Source organism: Amphiura filiformis, chromosome 9 (assembly GCF_039555335.1).
Source record: "Amphiura filiformis chromosome 9, Afil_fr2py, whole genome shotgun sequence".
NCBI classification, from domain to species: Eukaryota; Metazoa; Echinodermata; class Ophiuroidea; order Amphilepidida; family Amphiuridae; genus Amphiura; species Amphiura filiformis.
In genome coordinates, this window is record NC_092636.1 from 10,840,065 (window position 1) to 10,859,636 (window position 19,572).

Below are 19,572 nucleotides of genomic sequence, written 5' to 3' on the forward strand. Positions count from 1 at the left end.
ATTTGTCACTTATTAATTAAATTAGAGAAAATTTGTAGCTCAACACCGAAAATTTCATGTCTCTGCGACATTTCGTTCAAGAGAAATGTTGTTTTAAAGATCAGTGCCGAAACGCGGAAAATCGCATATTTCGACTTTTCCTCCAATATGCGAGAGTTTGCACAAAACTCACTAAACTAGTGACAGACAACAATTTAAGCACGTCTTTGAACCAAGTTTAATTTCTTTTCTAGATTATCTGTCTTGCCATTTTGTTTTGGAAAGCACTTGTTAATGAGTGTGAAGTACAAACACCCCCCCTGTTTCAGTAGTAACAATTATGATCTCTTTGCATAGGCCTACTGAATATGCAGCAAAACGGCTTCATGCAGATTAACAATGCCTATTAACTTTAAAACTCATTTTTGAGCCTTTTTGAAGATTTTTGGATACAATTTCTAGACTTTGCAGGCGCCTGCTCGGCCAATAAAGCATTTTTTCCATTAATAATTCATCAGGGTGACTTTTCGTAATCCTTGTTTATCATCATGTTTGAAATAGAACACATTTCATGACGCGCATTTCTTATTTTACGCGAAGAATGTAAAAGGAACGCGTTCATAGCGACGGCCGTTACAAGGGGCGCAACACTAAATAAGCGTCCCATAGGATAACGTGTGATTTTGGCCTACTTCGAGCGCCATTCCTGGCGTCCCTGCAATACTTGGCAAAATAAATTTGGTATCAAATTAAAGCTCTGTTTCTGTAGATTCCAAAACGTTTGTCGGCATATATCGATGACCGTTGACTTTTTTCGCTATTTCGCGGGGCAAAAATATGGCCTAAAAATATACTAAATTCACCACTCACATTTCAAAATCGGAAGTTGTCTTCATCCGCCACAGAGAATTGCTTTTGAGATAAAATGTCCGGTTTTTTTCTGCATGTTATCATTGAATAAACTTGTCGAATTCTTATGAGCTGATATTGAGTGATTTAAAGTGAACATGTCGGTAGATATGGTCGCTACAATCTCATACTCACTATGGACTATATTAGCCGAATTTCGTTCTTACATAAAATGCGTAGTGATTTAGTGTTGCGCCCCTTATAAGGATTTAAAAGTTTTCAAAATCCACATTTGTCACTTATTAATTAAATTAGAGAAAATTTGTAGCTCAACACCGAAAATTTCATGTCTCTGCGACATTTCGTTCAAGAGAAATGTTGTTTTAAAGATCAGTGCCGAAACGCGGAAAATCGCATATTTCGACTTTTCCTCCAATATGCGAGAGTTTGCACAAAACTCACTAAACTAGTGACAGACAACAATTTAAGCACGTCTTTGAACCAAGTTTAATTTCTTTTCTAGATTATCTGTCTTGCCATTTTGTTTTGGAAAGCACTTGTTAATGAGTGTGAAGTACAAACACCCCCCCTGTTTCAGTAGTAACAATTATGATCTCTTTGCATAGGCCTACTGAATATGCAGCAAAACGGCTTCATGCAGATTAACAATGCCTATTAACTTTAAAACTCATTTTTGAGCCTTTTTGAAGATTTTTGGATACAATTTCTAGACTTTGCAGGCGCCTGCTCGGCCAATAAAGCATTTTTTCCATTAATAATTCATCAGGGTGACTTTTCGTAATCCTTGTTTATCATCATGTTTGAAATAGAACACATTTCATGACGCGCATTTCTTATTTTACGCGAAGAATGTAAAAGGAACGCGTTCATAGCGACGGCCGTTATAAGGATTTAAAAGTTTTCAAAATCCACATTTGTCACTTATTAATTAAATTAGAGAAAATTTGTAGCTCAACACCGAAAATTTCATGTCTCTGCGACATTTCGTTCAAGAGAAATGTTGTTTTAAAGATCAGTGCCGAAACGCGGAAAATCGCATATTTCGACTTTTCCTCCAATATGCAGAGAGTTTGCACAAAACTCACTAAACTAGTGACAGACAACAATTTAAGCACGTCTTTGAACCAAGTTTAATTTCTTTTCTAGATTATCTGTCTTGCCATTTTGTTTTGGAAAGCACTTGTTAATGAGTGTGAAGTACAAACACCCCCCCTGTTTCAGTAGTAACAATTATGATCTCTTTGCATAGGCCTACTGAATATGCAGCAAAACGGCTTCATGCAGATTAACAATGCCTATTAACTTTAAAACTCATTTTTGAGCCTTTTGAAGATTTTTGGATACAATTTCTCGACTTTGCAGGCGCCTGCTCGGCCAATAAAGCATTTTTTCCATTAATAATTCATCAGGGTGACTTTTCGTAATCCTTGTTTATCATCATGTTTGAAATAGAACACATTTCATGACGCGCATTTCTTATTTTACGCGAAGAATGTAAAAAGAACGCGTTCATAGCGACGGCCGTTACAAGGGGCGCAACACTAAATAAGCGTCCCATAGGATAACGTGTGATTTTGGCCTACGTCGAGCGCCATTCCTGGCGTCCCTGCAATACTTGGCAAAATAAATTTGGTATCAAATTAAAGCTCTGTTTCTGTAGATTCCAAAACGTTTGTCGGCATATATCGATGACCGTTGACTTTTTTCGCTATTTCGCGGGGCAAAAAATATGGCCTAAAAATATACTAAATTCACCACTCACATTTCAAAATCGGAAGTTGTCTTCATCCGCCACAGAGAATTGCTTTTGAGATAAAATGTCCGGTTTTTCTGCATGTTATCATTGAATAAACTTGTCGAATTCTTATGAGCTGATATTGAGTGATTTAAAGTGAACATGTCGGTAGATATGGTCGCTACAATCTCATACTCACTATGGACTATATTAGCCGAATTTCGTTCTTACATAAAATGCGTAGTGATTTAGTGTTGCGCCCCTTATAAGGATTTAAAAGTTTTCAAAATCCACATTTGTCACTTATTAATTAAATTAGAGAAAATTTGTAGCTCAACACCGAAAATTTCATGTCTCTGCGACATTTCGTTCAAGAGAAATGTTGTTTTAAAGATCAGTGCCGAAACGCGGAAAATCGCATATTTCGACTTTTCCTCCAATATGCGAGAGTTTGCACAAAACTCACTAAACTAGTGACAGACAACAATTTAAGCACGTCTTTGAACCAAGTTTAATTTCTTTTCTAGATTATCTGTCTTGCCATTTTGTTTTGGAAAGCACTTGTTAATGAGTGTGAAGTACAAACACCCCCCCTGTTTCAGTAGTAACAATTATGATCTCTTTGAAATAGGGTAAATCCCGGTGGACATCGAGTAAAAAAAATTAAAACAGATTAACAATGCCTATTAACTTTAAAACTCATTTTGAGCCTTTTTGAAGATTTTTGGATACAATTTCTAGACTTTGCAGGCGCCTGCTCGGCCAATAAAGCATTTTTCCCAATAATAATTCATCAGGGTGACTTTTCGTAATCCTTGTTTATCATCATGTTTGAAATAGAACACATTTCATGACGCGCATTTCTTATTTTACGCGAAGAATGTAAAAGGAACGCGTTCATAGCGACGGCCGTTATAAGGATTTAAAAGTTTTCAAAATCCACATTTGTCACTTATTAATTAAATTAGAGAAAATTTGTAGCTCAACACCGAAAATTTCATGTCTCTGCGACATTTCGTTCAAGAGAAATGTTGTTTTAAAGATCAGTGCCGAAACGCGGAAAATCGCATATTTCGACTTTTCCTCCAATATGCGAGAGTTTGCACAAAACTCACTAAACTAGTGACAGACAACAATTTAAGCACGTCTTTGAACCAAGTTTAATTTCTTTTCTAGATTATCTGTCTTGCCATTTTGTTTTGGAAAGCACTTGTTAATGAGTGTGAAGTACAAACACCCCCCCCCCCTGTTTCAGTAGTAACAATTATGATCTCTTTGCATAGGCCTACTGAATATGCAGCAAAACGGCTTCATGCAGATTAACAATGCCTATTAACTTTAAAACTCATTTTGAGCCTTTTGAAGATTTTTGGATACAATTTCTAGACTTTGCAGGCGCCTGCTCGGCCAATTAAGCATTTTTCCCAATAATAATTCATCAGGGTGACTTTTCGTAATCCTTGTTTATCATCATGTTTGAAATAGAACACATTTCATGACGCGCATTTCTTATTTTACGCGAAGAATGTAAAAGGAACGCGTTCATAGCGACGGCCGTTACAAGGGGCGCAACACTAAATAAGCGTCCCATAGGATAACGTGTGATTTTGGCCTACTTCGAGCGCCATTCCTGGCGTCCCTGCAATACTTGGCAAAATAAATTTGGTATCAAATTAAAGCTCTGTTTCTGTAGATTCCAAAACGTTTGTCGGCATATATCGATGACCGTTGACTTTTTTTCGCTATTTCGCGGGGCAAAAAATATGGCCTAAAAATATACTAAATTCACCACTCACATTTCAAAATCGGAAGTTGTCTTCATCCGCCACAGAGAATTGCTTTTGAGATAAAATGTCCGGTTTTTTCTGCATGTTATCATTGAATAAACTTGTCGAATTCTTATGAGCTGATATTGAGTGATTTAAAGTGAACATGTCGGTAGATATGGTCGCTACAATCTCATACTCACTATGGACTATATTAGCCGAATTTCGTTCTTACATAAAATGCGTAGTGATTTAGTGTTGCGCCCCTCAATAACATGTAGCGGCCGCCATATTGTAATTAAATGCATACTTGCAACACTGCCAATTGATGACGCGCAGCCAAATTGTGTTATCTATAATTTTTCACTATCTTTTGCAAGTTTTCTGAGGTGATTGATTAAAAATATTAAAAATATTGTGATTAAAATAAAATTGCATTGGTATTTTCCCTTTCTTTGAATTTACAAAAAATTATTTTATTATAAGTTTTTTTCGTTAAAAAAACCCAGGTGACCTATGGTACCTTGCAAGCTTGAGGCTCCATGAAGCGGGTGGGGAAAAAGTCGTGGGGGACCGGCGAACCAGTCAGTCGTCAAAACAACTGCGATCAAGAAAGATCGCAGAACTACAGGACCTATTACCGTTTTTTAAATGGTCAGAATTTGTACTTCGGCACCTGTATTTCCGGTTAAAAGTAAGCAATTGATCTTGCGAAGATACATAAATGTTAGCCAAACTAAATTGTAGCCAAATTTGATAATTTTAAAAATTGTTTTAGAGCGTTTTAAAACAGTCGACGAATCTCCGACTAGGGCAGGTATCATTGGCCATTCTAACTTTCGTATCACAAGCTATCGGTTGTTCATACGAAAGTTAGAAATTTTCGAACAACGTTTTCGTTGTCCCACTGGCCTACTACACGTAGATTGCCTGGCGATCGGAGTGTTATCGTCAGAGCACCTCAGACTACACGAAAACATGACGAGATTTGTCCCATTCACCACTGCATCACACAGATCTGTTGTTCATGCACTGTCATGACTGTACATTCATGATCATTGCAATACAGTGTATGTCGTGTAGTGTATACCGTTCTCCTGGCTGAGTATGTTGGGTGTGTTGTTTGTACCTCGACTCTGCAAGGTGAGTTTCTTTTATAACTCATTAATTTTTTAATGCACAAGTAAAACTAAACGACACAACATTAATTTTAACTGGCAGTGCCAGTGAGGATTCGCTATAGTATAGACGAATCCAACGAGCCAAGTCATGGTCAGGATTTGGTCGGCCATTACTAGGCCAAGTAAAATAAAAAACATGTTTCACGTCCGGGTTTTCGAAAAAAAGGAGGAAGAGGGTCTTTTTATTTTCTATTTTTATCACAAAATTGGTGTAAATAGCCATACTTAGAGCTCAGTGTTTTAGCGTATACAATAATGCCTGGAAAAAGGAGGAGAGTTACACCCCTCAAATGATCACAAAACCTTCCTAACGTGTTTCTTGTATCTTAACAAGGCTATAGAAAGCATCCTAACTTCCTAGACATATATTTTGAAAAGTTATAACCGAATTTCAAAAAATTAAAATATATTTGAAGAAACCTCAAAAAAGGAAGCGGGAGGGGACGTGAAACATGTTTATTTTTTTATTTGGCCTTATTAGGGTCCCTGCATGCACCAAACAGGTGTTGTGAGTGCCCAATTGGGTGGATTAAACCCGCTTAAAATTTGATGTGAGATTCTTTTGTGTTGTAAACTGTCATCATTCTTTTGTCTGCGTGTAACACGGGTGGTAGAATGCAGTTTAAAATATCCTTCAAGGGCGCATCATTTCACATTTTAGGTGAGATAGTTTGGTCCCCGTCGCGGCTATGGCCGCCATTGAGGTTGGGGAATGCGTGAAATTTGATTCGTCTATAGGAAAATATGATTTTGACTTCATCTTAAGTCTCAATCCCAACCCACAGCAAGTGAGCAAACATAAAGTCTTGATTTTTGCAGAGTATTGTGACGGAGTGGAAGCCTGGGGTAATTTTAGGAAACAAAACGACTGGAGGGAAAGCCTATAAGGATCTCGTGAAAACCTGAACCCTATAAAATCATACTAAAATCTCCCACCCGAGAAAGAAACCTCTCATGTTTGCACTTTCTACACGAGCACTTATTTATGCCGTGATTAAGATCGTAATTCAATATGCTCAATATCTATCATGTAGTCGTGATCCCAGAGCATGCAAAGTTAAAACAATAGATTTCCTTCAAAAGTTTACTATTTGAAAGCCTAAGGAGTTACATTAATTTTATTAATTAACCTCGCTAACGTACTGTTCATATTTACATGTTTTATAGCAAAGTTGTTTTTATTAATAAAGTAATTTGACAAGAGAGACGATGATGTTGTGTCTTTACGTATTCCATGAGTCTATGCAGTTCTTTTCTTACTTTCATTTCCAAATACAATTTCATATACAACAGAGTATACATTACTAAGATTATACTAAATTATTAAGGGTCCAAATCTTGCCCATATTTCCCCAGAAATATTGGCAAGCATCACCGGGATGTATTGTTTTAATAAATAAAAGACCAGACGAAGATTTATTAGTGAAACAAGGGTTTTTGAAATGTGACCTGGCTGAAAACGGTCGGCGCACGAAGCCAAACATTAATTCGGGTCTACAGAAAGCTCTAAACATGACCTGGAAATTTCCACGCATGCATGCACGTATACTTTCATGCGTTAATGGCCATAAGTCAGTGGCACGGGACACAGCGGTAGCGTTGTCCCGTGCTATGCATAGGCACATGTACTATGCAACGGTTCCACTCCACAAACCTAGGGACCGTCTTGGAAAACGATTAGTACATAAAGGGATCCAAAGTGTCTTCGTCTTGTCTTTCATGAAAGACCTTAAAGTTTGAAGTATAAAAAAGATAAAGGGGATTCCTATCATGCATATAAAAACAATGTTAATACTCATGGGGGAACGACAACTGACAATATAGAGGGAAGGTGCGTGGGTTGACATGTCTACTAAGCTTGAGAATTTGAAGGACCTCACGCCATGTAGCGTATTCAGCCCAAAACCTTTTCCAAGTAGCGCTATAGTGTCACTTCTATGCCGACTAGCATTTCCGTGCGATAAACGCCCAAAGGTTTTAATTAAAATAATCCTAAGAAAAGTATCACTAAACAGTTTTTACAAGGCCTAAATTAGAGATGTAATTTGGGTTGTAGACATGTTCCCGACTCCACCTTTCCCCATCTGCCTGGTCCTAGCAGTCTGTTCTCGTGCGCGTCCCCAATACAATCAAGCAAAGAAAATTAGTAAAAATAGTAAAAATAACCCCCAAACCCCCCTCCCTCCGGGTCTTTGGGCCGACCCCTCGGCCACCCGAAACTCTCACATACCTGAAACTAACCTATCCAAAATAGTAAAACTGCTTAAAAGCGAAACAAAACTTGCACAATCTTCACACCCGACTGCCTCTCGTGAGGTTTTTGACAAGAGTGTCCCGACGGCGTCCCGTTTTTGGACGGGGCGTCCAGGTTTTTGGACGGGCCCTGATTGGTCAAAAGTTTCACATGACCTTGATCTTTTAGTGCTTGACCAATCAGGGTCAACCCTATGATCATGCTCCCATCCCCCCTGATTCCTTTGCTTGATTGTATTAATAAACAATAGAGGGCCTACTCTAGCTCCTCTCAGATGGGTGAAGACATCTATATGAAAACAGGTAAATGACCACTTTGTTACACTACCCCCGACGAACAAAAACATTTCGTCCCCGAAATGGGAACCGGGGGGTCCTGTAGTTGTGGTCAGTATAATAATATGTGAAAGCAAAACATCAAGAAGTCTACTTGCCGTTTCACTTTCTTTCTAAAAAAAAACAGGGTAATCTGATCTGTACTGTTCCTGAAGCAAATCCCACAAATTCCTTCCCATACGCAACCTGTCTGACATGAAGACATGTCAGTACTCAGTACTGTATGTAATTTTAAGCTTCCGTAACACCATACACTATACAGTACACGCAACAACAATGCAAGCACAACAACACCACAATCCAACTCCGTGAGCTGGTACCGTACCAGAAAGTCACCCATAAGATCACCTTCCAGAACAACACAGATCAAAATATTCTATATTTCTTACTTTACTTACTCTAGTACTTCGATCACATGTAAATTTAAAACATTTTAAACTTTGGTTGTAGTGACAGATCCATTATCCTGACTTCGCACAACAACTTGTTTACCGTATCCACTGAGTCAGAGGTCAAGCTAATGAGTGTTTTTAAATTTGTTTTGGTTCGATTTATTGCACAAAATTCAAAATTTCGAGCTTTAACATAAAATAACCTCAACGTGTACCATCAAACTCTTGCATATAATTAAAATAGTATCTTCAACAGGTTTACCTGGGAAATTTTTATTATAAAAGCCAAAGAAAATCCCAAAGGATTCCCAAAACAAGATTACAAACTAGAAACACTACTTCTAGCCAGCAAGGAGCTGAAACCAGACTCGTGTAACCTGCTTGTTTCACTTGCTTGGACATCAGGATTTCCACGAACTTTGTGAACGGAAAAATGACCCAAATACTCCTCAAAGAGAACTAAAATTTGATTAGGAAGTTTCCTTGGTCTCTCCAATACGATATGGATAAGAAATTCGGACTCAAAATTTGCATGTGCGACCACTTTTGGAGGAGTTTTGGGAACTGTCCAAATAACCGGAAGTGGGAAAAACGAAAAAAAAACCGACACGACATTATTCATGAGTTGTTGTTGTACGTTGGACATGTACGTGCCTAGTAAACAAATCTGCATAAAGGTGTGGAAATTAGGGATCGTCGCAGAAACTTGGTGATCGGCGAAAATGGATAAACGGAAATCTCCTATGCAATGATGTTAAAATTTTGAGGTGAGTTATAAAATGAGTCAATGTCAAATAAGCCAAGACCTGTAAAGGATCCAAATATTTCCAAAATCAGCTTAATTAATTTGAAACTGTCTTTGAATTTTGTTGCAACTTCAAAATTTCATCTGGAAGAAATACAAAAGTCACCTTTTTGGTACCATTTAAACCAGTAAAATATGCAATAAAAAATGCAAGTTTAGGTCCTTAACATTTTATTCTAAATCATTAATTCCTGAATCCAAAAAGGTAAAAGTACTAAACAGTATTTCCTATTTAATTTTGTACCAATTGAACAATTTTAAATTGATCAACAATTTTCAACATTAATATAAAGAAAACACTTCCAAAGCCTTTCCTAGCTCTGATGAAGCGATATAACATGTAGAATAAACAAATGGACTAAGAAATGGTATAATTTGGTGAACGCATGTCGTAAAGCCTTTCCTAGCTCTAATGTGACATGCCAACATTTTCAGCATGCACTCCAAGGCCTTTCCTAGCCCTGATAAGTGCTCTGAAAATGTCTCACACATAAATTATATCATTTACAAAGTATACAAAAAAAAAAAAAATTAAGGCCTTTTTTTTTTTTTTTGCCCTAATTTATTAATTTATCTCGAGCTACCAGAGCAATACCTGTGGTGTGTCACAAATTTCTATCACTAATTAAAAAAAAATCTATTTTTATCATAACATTCATTTATATACGAAAAGACCAACCAATGCGCAAGCTAAAAGTAAATAGCCCCTATCCAGGTGCGCGCTTACCTTTGTTTGTTTAAAAAAAAAACCCAAAGACAACAAACCCCCAAAATGGCCGTGCACAAAAAAAATTTTTGATGCTGACAGTATAAAATTATACATCTAAATTTTCCTTTTTATTTTATTTTTTTAATTGTGATAGAAATTGTTTATTTTTTTTTTTTTAATTTTAAAAAAAATCTCCCCAAAGCCTGAAAGCCACACCCGGGATGTTGCTGGTGCCCTATTTAATATTGATTTCTCGAATTTTTATCTTCTTTTCTTTTCAGACTTCTTTGTTGTACGGCGTGAGCTGGGCTTCTCCGGTTTCTGCAGTTCTTCCACCACGCTCTCATAAATGGTGCCGTCCGCAAGTACAGTCTTTTCCGAAATTTTGGTGTATACTATACCCCCTACCATGCGTGAGGGTCTATCCCATAACCGGTCAACTTGACTGTCAGGAAGATTCTTCACTTGCTCGCGAACTGCTCTAATCATCGCCCCGCTGGTACTACGGGGGGCCGGCATCTGCCGATGTGATGCCGGAACCGGCACCCCCGTAGCTGCTGTGTAAGATGAGGATGCGACGACTGGTAGGCTAACACTGGGTTCTACTTGCGGAACTGCTGCTAGCTCGCTACAATTAACTGGAGCCGCTGGTGGAACGCTACATGTAGCTGGGATACCAAGAATTTGAGACCAAGGTTCTTCATGCCAGGCACCGGACCACATAGGGTCGAACCCCCCCTCTGCCAAACTGTCTACCGGAGCATGCATTTCTGCTTCCGCGGGGGCAGGCCAGGCCGGTGGCCCGGCGTACCGGGTACCTGACGCGTAATCCGCTGATTGGTTGCTGGTAGTTGGTGCCGTATTTGAACTATGCTTGACTCTTCGGTGACTTCGCAGCTTCGATGGACGGTTAGCGTTAAATGTGCAATCTGCGATCTCACATATATACTTGACATAGTGAGCGCTCCGCAGATGATCTTTTAGCGTCCTGAAATCAGAGGCTGCAAACATATTGCACCTTCGGCATATTAGCTGCCCTGGGGCCTCATAGGGTTTCAACTCCGCCATCTGGGGATAAACGAAATCATAACATATATATAAAACAACAGCGGCCTTACTAGCCTGCTTTTAAAACCACAATGCACGTAGGTATAGATCAAAACAGTTTCGTTTCCTGTTTCTATTTTTAGACAACAATTATTAATTAACAGATTGCGTTCTCAACAATAACAATATAACAACTGGACCCTTCAAAGGCTCCGCAATTTTGGTCCACATTTGACAGCTGAGACTGTTAATTTTACATATTAATAATTAATTCCTAACCATTGGGGGCTTTTTGTTTTTCTGCCTCTCTTAGTTTTGTTCGGGGCTTCCTGTGTTGTACACCGACGATCTGTGCCCGTATTTGTCGTAATTGGTTTGTAGCACAATTCCTGACTCAAAGGGCGGGATATGTTAAGTTTGAGTTTGTCCTTATTCACCACCACCACTTTAGTACCTGGGGACAACTCAATTTTGTACAATACATCATTTAATTTCTTGACTATGGTATAAGGGCCGTGCCAGAAGGTCTGGAGTTTCGGGCACACGCCTTTGGACCTAGCAGGTTTGTAGTACCACACGCTATCACCAACAGTGAAACTTGTCTCACTAGACCTTAGATCATAGTGGTGCTTTTGCTTTTGGCTAGCTTTCAAGTTGTTTGCACGGGCTTCACTGTGGACTATGTGCATTCGTTCTTGCTGTTTTTCTACAAACTCGTGTAGCCCTACTTCCTCCTCCCTTCCTTGCGTATCTGGCCCCAATACGATGTCTATGGGTAGCCGAATATTCCAACCCAGCATCAGTTCACAGGGGGAATATCCGGTACTACTCTGAACGGTTGACCGATAGGCCATCATTAAGTATGGAATTTGTAAATCCCAGTCCCTTTGATCTTTGCTCACATATAGTTTAAGACTATGTTGTAATGTTCTATTCCAGCGTTCTATGAATCCATTCCCTGAGGGACGGAAGCTGGTAGTTCGACTTTTCTGAACTCCGAGCAGCTCACATAACTCGGTAAACAGTTTCGATTCAAAGTTACGACCCTGATCTGAATGAATTTGTCTGGGAACCCCGAAAACACTGAACACATGTTTAATCAATGCATTGGCTACCGTCTTAGCCTCCTGATTCGGAATTGGAATTGACTCGATCCATTTTGAAAAATAGTCCCCAACACACAACACATAACGATTTCCAAGGTTAGACTCGGGAAGTGGGCCCAATATATCTATACCTAAACGTTCCATCCTGGTACTAGAGGGAGATAGTTTCATGGCTGACCTGGCGTTAACAGATGGATTTTGTTTCTGCACGCATTTAGGGCATCTCTGAACCCAATCCACCACGTCCCTATAATACCCCACCCAGAAATAGCGTTCTCGAACACGAGCAAATGTCTTCTCTTGCCCTAAGTGACCGCCACTCTTTGCGTCGTGTAATTGCTGCAAGGCGCCTTCGCGCAATTTATTCGGCAACACTATTACGAGCGAAACTCCCCACGGATCCGTCTTCCGCCGGTATAACACCCCACTGCGTACAACCAGACTCTTTCTTTGCCTCCCTGTCACGATTATTTTGTACACTCCTGACTGGCTTCCTACCCGAGTTCTGGGGGCCCTCACTACGAGCAGCGATCTTAATGGCAACACGCACTGCCTCGTCCAGATCGATAGGCTCTTTGAAATACACCATGTTCTGGACCTCTGGCTGTCTTAGCGCATCAATAAAGTGATCTTTGGCGATAATCTCAATCATAGAGTATGCAGCCCCTGGGTACGCATTTTTGGTCATGCGCCTTATAGAATGTGCAAGATCAGGGAAGTTCTCGTTTACGCCCTGCGTTCTATTTTTCAGAAGGGCACGAAACACCTCTTCCTGTTTCTCTGGACCAAATCGCTTACTCAAACATTGGACCAAATCCAGAAAGCTACCTCTAAGCATCGGATCAATGTCTCCCAATACTTCCCTTGCCACGCCCCAAGGCTTCCCCAAGATAGAGCAATTTTTCGTCTTCGCTCCAGTCATTTAGTTGAGATATCATGTTGAACTGAATTAAATAGTCAGGCCATGATGTTGTGCCATCATAAACCGGCGGTTTAAGTTTGTTCACGGCTTTCCCTGGTGTACGTAAGGGATATTGGGATATGGAAGGGTGAGTAAACTCAGCATGAGAACTTGAGAGGATATTACCATCTTTGCCCGCTACTGACTCATGATGGGTCTGCGGAGTTTGGGCACGTGTGGAATTTTTATTGGCCTCCTGAAGCTCAGTCAGGCTACATTGTATGGCTTGAACAGCTTTGATCATTTCGGCCATATTACTCCCTTCACCCCCAGCCCATTCATGTTCTTCGCTGGCATCCTCAAAATCCGAGTTTTCCTCCCCATCCTCAATTTGTTTTTGTTGGGTTTTGGGAATTTCTCGCTCAACTCTACCCCTATTTGCCTTGCTTTTAGGGCGGACAGATTTTTCCACCGTTTCTTCCCTGACTCCAGGAGTCTTTGGACGGGAATCACCCCTTTCTGTTTCTCCTGAAGGGTTTAGTGCCTGACCTCCCACAGCCCCTTCGCTAGACTCTGCATCGCTATTCGGTCCTGAAGTTCCTACTTGTCTCCCAGATCTAAGCACAGCCCCTTCCGTAGTCTCCATATTATTTTGCGCTAAATGTCTTCTGAAAAAGAAAGGGTTTTGAGACTATGTTGATCTATTTTATTTATTTTTAAATAATTTTTACATTTCAATAAGTTTTGATAAATTTTTTTTTTTTTTATTATTTTATTTACAAGTTACTTTCGGCTTGTCAGCTCGTTTCCTTTATTCATAATAAAACACAACAGCACTTTGTTTTATCAGAAATGTCCTCCAGGGGTTGACTGGGTACTACTCTGCGCACCGATTTTCCGCCATTTTGAAAATTTGCCTGACAGTTGTGTATTTTAAGGAAATCCACTCCTAAGATTCCATTTATGGGTAAGTCTGCGACCCAAATCTCGTGCTCAATCTCCATTTCACTTAATCCTACATCAAATTTACCAACCCCTTTTACTTCCACACACTGTCCATCAGCCAAGATCAAAACTTTTTGAGCTAGCTCCAAATAAGGGCGCTTAATTTCAGGAATCTGTTCAAACACATGACTACTGATAATTGTGACTGAGCTACCCGTGTCAATTAACCATTTAAGTGACACTTCTTGAATTTTTCCATCCAGTAATCCTGGCTGTATTTGTAGACTTTGGTCGAGCATTACATTTTTATTTGAAAGACCCTCTTTTCCGGCTTGCACTGCAGCCACCCTCTGACGTGGAGTTCCTAAAATCGTCCTCTCCATTCCTTTAATTTAAATTTACAAGATTTCTCAGGTTAGTTGTCTTGATAGAAAAGAAACTGATCCTGCCCGGACTACGCCATTGTGACGGAGTGGAAGCCTGGGGTAATTTTAGGAAACAAAACGACTGGAGGGAAAGCCTATAAGGATCTCGTGAAAACCTGAACCCTATAAAATCATACTAAAATCTCCCACCCGAGAAAGAAACCTCTCATTTTTGCACTTTCTACACGAGCACTTATTTATGCCGTGATTAAGATCGTAATTCAATATGCTCAATATCTATCATGTAGTCGTGATCCCAGAGCATGCAAAGTTAAAACAATAGATTTCCTTCAAAAGTTTACTATTTGAAAGCCTAAGGAGTTACATTAATTTTATTAATTAACCTCGCTAACGTACTGTTCATATTTACATGTTTTATAGCAAAGTTGTTTTTATTAATAAAGTAATTTGACAAGAGAGACGATGATGTTGTGTCTTTACGTATTCCATGAGTCTATGCAGTTCTTTTCTTACTTTCATTTCCAAATACAATTTCATATACAACAGAGTATACATTACTAAGATTATACTAAATGATTAAGGGTCCGAATCTTGCCCATATTTCCCCAGAAATATTGGCAAGCATCACCGGGATGTATTGTTTTAATAAATAAAAGACCAGACGAAGATTTATTAGTGAAACAAGGGTTTTTGAAATGTGACCTGGCTGAAAACGGTCGGCGCACGAAGCCAAACATTAATTCGGGTCTACAGAAAGCTCTAAACATGACCTGGAAATTTCCACGCATGCATGCACGTATACTTTCATGCGTTAATGGCCATAAGTCAGTGGCACGGGACACAGCGGTAGCGTTGTCCCGTGCTATGCATAGGCACATGTACTATGCAACGGTTCCACTCCACAAACCTAGGGACCGTCTTGGAAAACGATTAGTACATAAAGGGATCCAAAGTGTCTTCGTCTTGTCTTTCATGAAAGACCTTAAAGTTTGAAGTATAAAAAGATAAAGGGGATTCCTATCATGCATATAAAAACAATGTTAATACTCATGGGGGAACGACAACTGACAATATAGAGGGAAGGTGCGTGGGTTGACATGTCTACTAAGCTTGAGAATTTGAAGGACCTCACGCCATGTAGCGTATTCAGCCCAAAACCTTTTCCAAGTAGCGCTATAGTGTCACTTCTATGCCGACTAGCATTTCCGTGCGATAAACGCCCAAAGGTTTTAATTAAAATAATCCTAAGAAAAGTATCACTAAACAGTTTTTACAAGGCCTAAATTAGAGATGTAATTTGGGTTGTAGACATGTTCCCGACTCCACCTTTCCCCATCTGCCTGGTGCTAGCAGTCTGTTCTCGTGCGCGTCCCCAATACAATCAAGCAAAGAAAATTAGTAAAAATAGTAAAAATAACCCCCAAACCCCCCTCCCTCCGGGTCTTTGGGCCGACCCCTCGGCCACCCGAAACTCTCACATACCTGAAACTAACCTATCCAAAATAGTAAAACTGCTTAAAAGCGAAACAAAACTTGCACAATCTTCACACCCGACTGCCTCTCGTGAGGTTTTTGACAAGAGTGTCCCGACGGCGTCCTGTTTTTGGACGGGGCGTCCAGGTTTTGGACGGCCCTGATTGGTCAAAAGTTTCACATGACCTTGATCTTTTAGTGCTTGACCAATCAGGGTCAACCCTATGATCATGCTCCCATCCCCCCTGATTCCTTTGCTTGATTGTATTAATAAACAATAGAGGGCCTACTCTAGCTCCTCTCAGATGGGTGAAGACATCTATATGAAAACAGGTAAATGACCACTTTGTTACAGTATGTAGGCCTACTATATGTTTACAAAGCAATCGTGTAAAAACAGAATTTTGAAAAATATTCAGGGCTTTCCCCTTAGCAAATGTTACAATGGCTTTAATTACAATGTCATACTGTATTGTCTTTCCAGAAACTGGCACACGAAAGGTCCATTCAGCAAGGCATATCTTCCAAAAATCTGAACTATAAACACACGCTGAAGCAAAGCACCTGCAACCGAACAGCACAGCTTTCCTTATTGAGGAGGATGTAAGTAATTTCATTTACAAAGTTGTAGCCAAGGGGTGCAGCACACCACACAAAATGCCAATACCTTATTCCTATGTGTTCCTATATTTAATTCTCAGGCACGACAGGTATATATGAAATGAAAGTGCCCCTGACAAAAAATAAAAGAGAAAATCAGAAGGGCAAAAGAAAAGAAAAGGGACAAGGAACCCTTTTCTACCGAAATTAACCTGATCATGACCGAAAATAGTGTAAAATACGAAATTTTTGCGTGCTACGTCCCAATAAAGCCTTTTTTAGAAGCTCAAAGACATACAACCTCTCTATTTATAATTGTATGATGCAACTTTTTTTGCGATGCAGAGTTTTTTGTGTACCACCTAAGTTTTATTTTGCCCTCCTTACTAAAAAAGATGGCTATGCCCATGAAACTATGCACGACTAGTAGACTTAGTAAATTACAGATTAGTGCTTTAAATCTGTCTCCGCTCTCACAGTTCATAAAAAAAAATTAAAATTGCAAAATGATTGCAAGTGACTACTTTTGACTTTATGACCTTTGACCTCACACCTATTGAAATAGCATATCATGACTCTGCTACAATAATTTATCATTTTGGAAGGAAAATCTAAAAATTTAAAAAGATAGTACATTAAGGCTTTAAGGAGTACTACTGTACACCCTGGCCAATTTTGTGCTTATTTTTGCATTTTTCGCAAAAATTATAGCACATTGGTGACAAGTAAGATATGTATAGGGGCAAGGACTCCCAACTACTGTACTGAAAATTCAGCAACTCAAAGCAAGTAGTTATTGATTTTTTGATCAAATATTGGTTTTCCCTCATTTTTGACTGTAACTCCACAACTGTTGTCTGTGCTGATATAAAATTTCCAGTGCAGTAGTTGTAGTCCTTGCCCCTATAATATACATATCTTACTTGTCCCCTATGCCCTATAATTTTTGAGAAAAATGCACAAATAGGCACAAAATTGGGCAGGGGTGTAGTACCCCCTTAAGGCACACAAACAGCCTAGATACCATAATCCTGATAATAATGTGTAATAATTAATCATTGGCTATTATTTTATTTTATTCCAATTTCCAGGTGCAGCAGTACTACTGAGGATACTGGTTTCGTGAAAGACAAAGAGGATGATGGTTTGGAAGTCAACAGCTGGCATCTGTTATCTGTCGCATCACTCGCTAGCCGTACTATAGGGCTTTTTAAACACACTATATCCGAGAACTGCTAAAACCCACTAACCGCTCCACCCAAAAGGGGGCATTAGCAGTCTGGGTTTAGCAGTTCTCTGGATATAGCCAGGTTTTACGATATAGCATGGTTTTGGACCACCACAGTCAAAAGGCCGTAGTAGGGCTATCACTCGCATGCATTGAAAACTTTCCCAACATTATGTCAACAATTAAATTTTTGAAGAAAATCTTTTCTGGAGGGTGAACATTTGATGAGAACTTAAATACTTGCATAGTAATTTATGTGGTGCATAAACTAACTAGTAAATGTTTGCTCCAATTATTAAAATAATAAGGACCTCAACAAATGACTCTGACATCATGTGATGTAATCGTAATGCATAGTTCCTTACAGGCTGTAAAAGTTGCATGGAATTATTGGAAATGTTCTAGGCACTTTTCTTTGGTTTGCCTCAAATTCAGCAGTGACGTCAATGTCTTTTCATGTCTGCGCCACACGAACCACCCTTTTTTTTACACAATTAACTATACGCACACGATTCAATACGGCGCCCACTAAAATATGCACCTACGTCACTACTGAACTTGAGGGGAACCAATGTATAGCCAAGGTTCTCTAGTCCAAAAATACGGATCGCTAGTCCGAAAAAATAGGAAATGGTTCACAAGTCCAAAAATAAATAAGGTTTACAAGACCTTAGCAATGGAAAATCTGCAGCCATTAGGACTAGCGACCATTTTTTTCTTGGACTAGTGACATTTATGACTAGCGCACCTTAGGATTAGCGGATGCAGGATAGAGTAATTGTAGACCAAATTGTTTAGTAGCTGCTACTGGTTTACCTTCATCCCCGTAAATATGATGAGTATCCAGTCCACTAATCAAGGGTTTAGGACCAGAAGGCCTAACTGCAATAGCTGCCCCATAGACATTTTGATAATTTATCTAAAATATGACACTTGGCAGCTATTGCAGATAAGGCCTCGTTAATGTCTGTTATTTATTAAATAAATAAAAGAAGACCCTACATGTAAACCCTTAACATAAAACTAAAATAAAAGAAGGTCCTACATGTAAACCCTTGACTTATAAATGCTTTTAAAGGAGTGTAAGTGTTCATAGTTTATTATTGGCAGACACTGTTTCTTTCATGAAAGCTGTGACTGTGCATCAATGCATTCACACCCAAAGCCTTCAGGAAAGACTAGCCGATGTCAGTCAATGCTACAATGTAGTCTTTTGTGAAGGCACCATATTAACACACAAGCTGGACTCGAATTTCAGTCAGGGCCATTGCCTGCAGTTTTTCAGTTTTGGCCTTTGTGCCCCTGATCTTTGTTAACTTCAAGGTGTTCTTCATTCCTCTTGACAAGTGGTGCCAAATGGCCTTGACAAAGGGTCCCCCAAATGAAGGTCTGAACAAAAGCCTTCTCAAAAGACTAGTGGCTGCCAATAGACTGTAAATAAATGGTCTTTTTGCACTCATTATCTCATACTTCATTACTAAATGTGTTTTTACACCTATTTCTCTGGTACATAATTATTAGAAAGACAAGAGTTCATGAAATAAACAAAAATGCATGGTGAATATGTAGCTTTGATCATTGTTTTAATTTATTTTGAGATCTGTAAGGAAGTGAAAAAATAAAAGCACTATTTTTTTTTTAAAAAAGTATGAAGAAGGAAGTCAAACAAACCAAAACAGTTGAACACACCTACTTAATAGATAATAAATGATGGGGATTTTTTTACTACATGTATCCTCTATTGTGTGATGGAAGATATCCAATAAAAGTCTGCACAAAAAGTAACACAGCTGAAATATGCCTATAAGTTCAGAACTAGTAATCGTTTCCACAATATTTCTACATAGAAAGAAGGATGAT

The 19,572-nt window shown here is 39.1% G+C and overlaps 1 protein-coding gene across 1 annotated transcript; it reads left to right on the top strand.

Moving 5' to 3' along the window:
• The first annotated feature begins 5,434 nt into the window (after positions 1-5,434).
• On the top strand, positions 5,435-19,207 carry LOC140160618 (uncharacterized). Its single transcript, XM_072183867.1, has 3 exons — positions 5,435-5,493; positions 16,369-16,487; positions 17,576-19,207. The coding sequence occupies exons 1-3, from the start codon at positions 5,458-5,460 to the stop codon at positions 17,721-17,723; spliced, it is 303 nt and encodes a 100-aa protein (XP_072039968.1). The 5' UTR covers positions 5,435-5,457; the 3' UTR covers positions 17,724-19,207.
• The last annotated feature ends 365 nt before the right edge of the window (positions 19,208-19,572 follow it).

Coding starts and splice junctions, on each gene's coding strand:
- LOC140160618 (XM_072183867.1), top strand. CDS start 5,458: ATGTTGGGTGTGTTGTTTGTACCTCGACTCTGCAAG. Junction 5,494..16,368: donor TTGTACCTCGACTCTGCAAG/GTGAGTTTCTTT, acceptor TTGTCTTTCCAG/AAACTGGCACACGAAAGGTC. Junction 16,488..17,575: donor CTTTCCTTATTGAGGAGGAT/GTAAGTAATTTC, acceptor TCCAATTTCCAG/GTGCAGCAGTACTACTGAGG.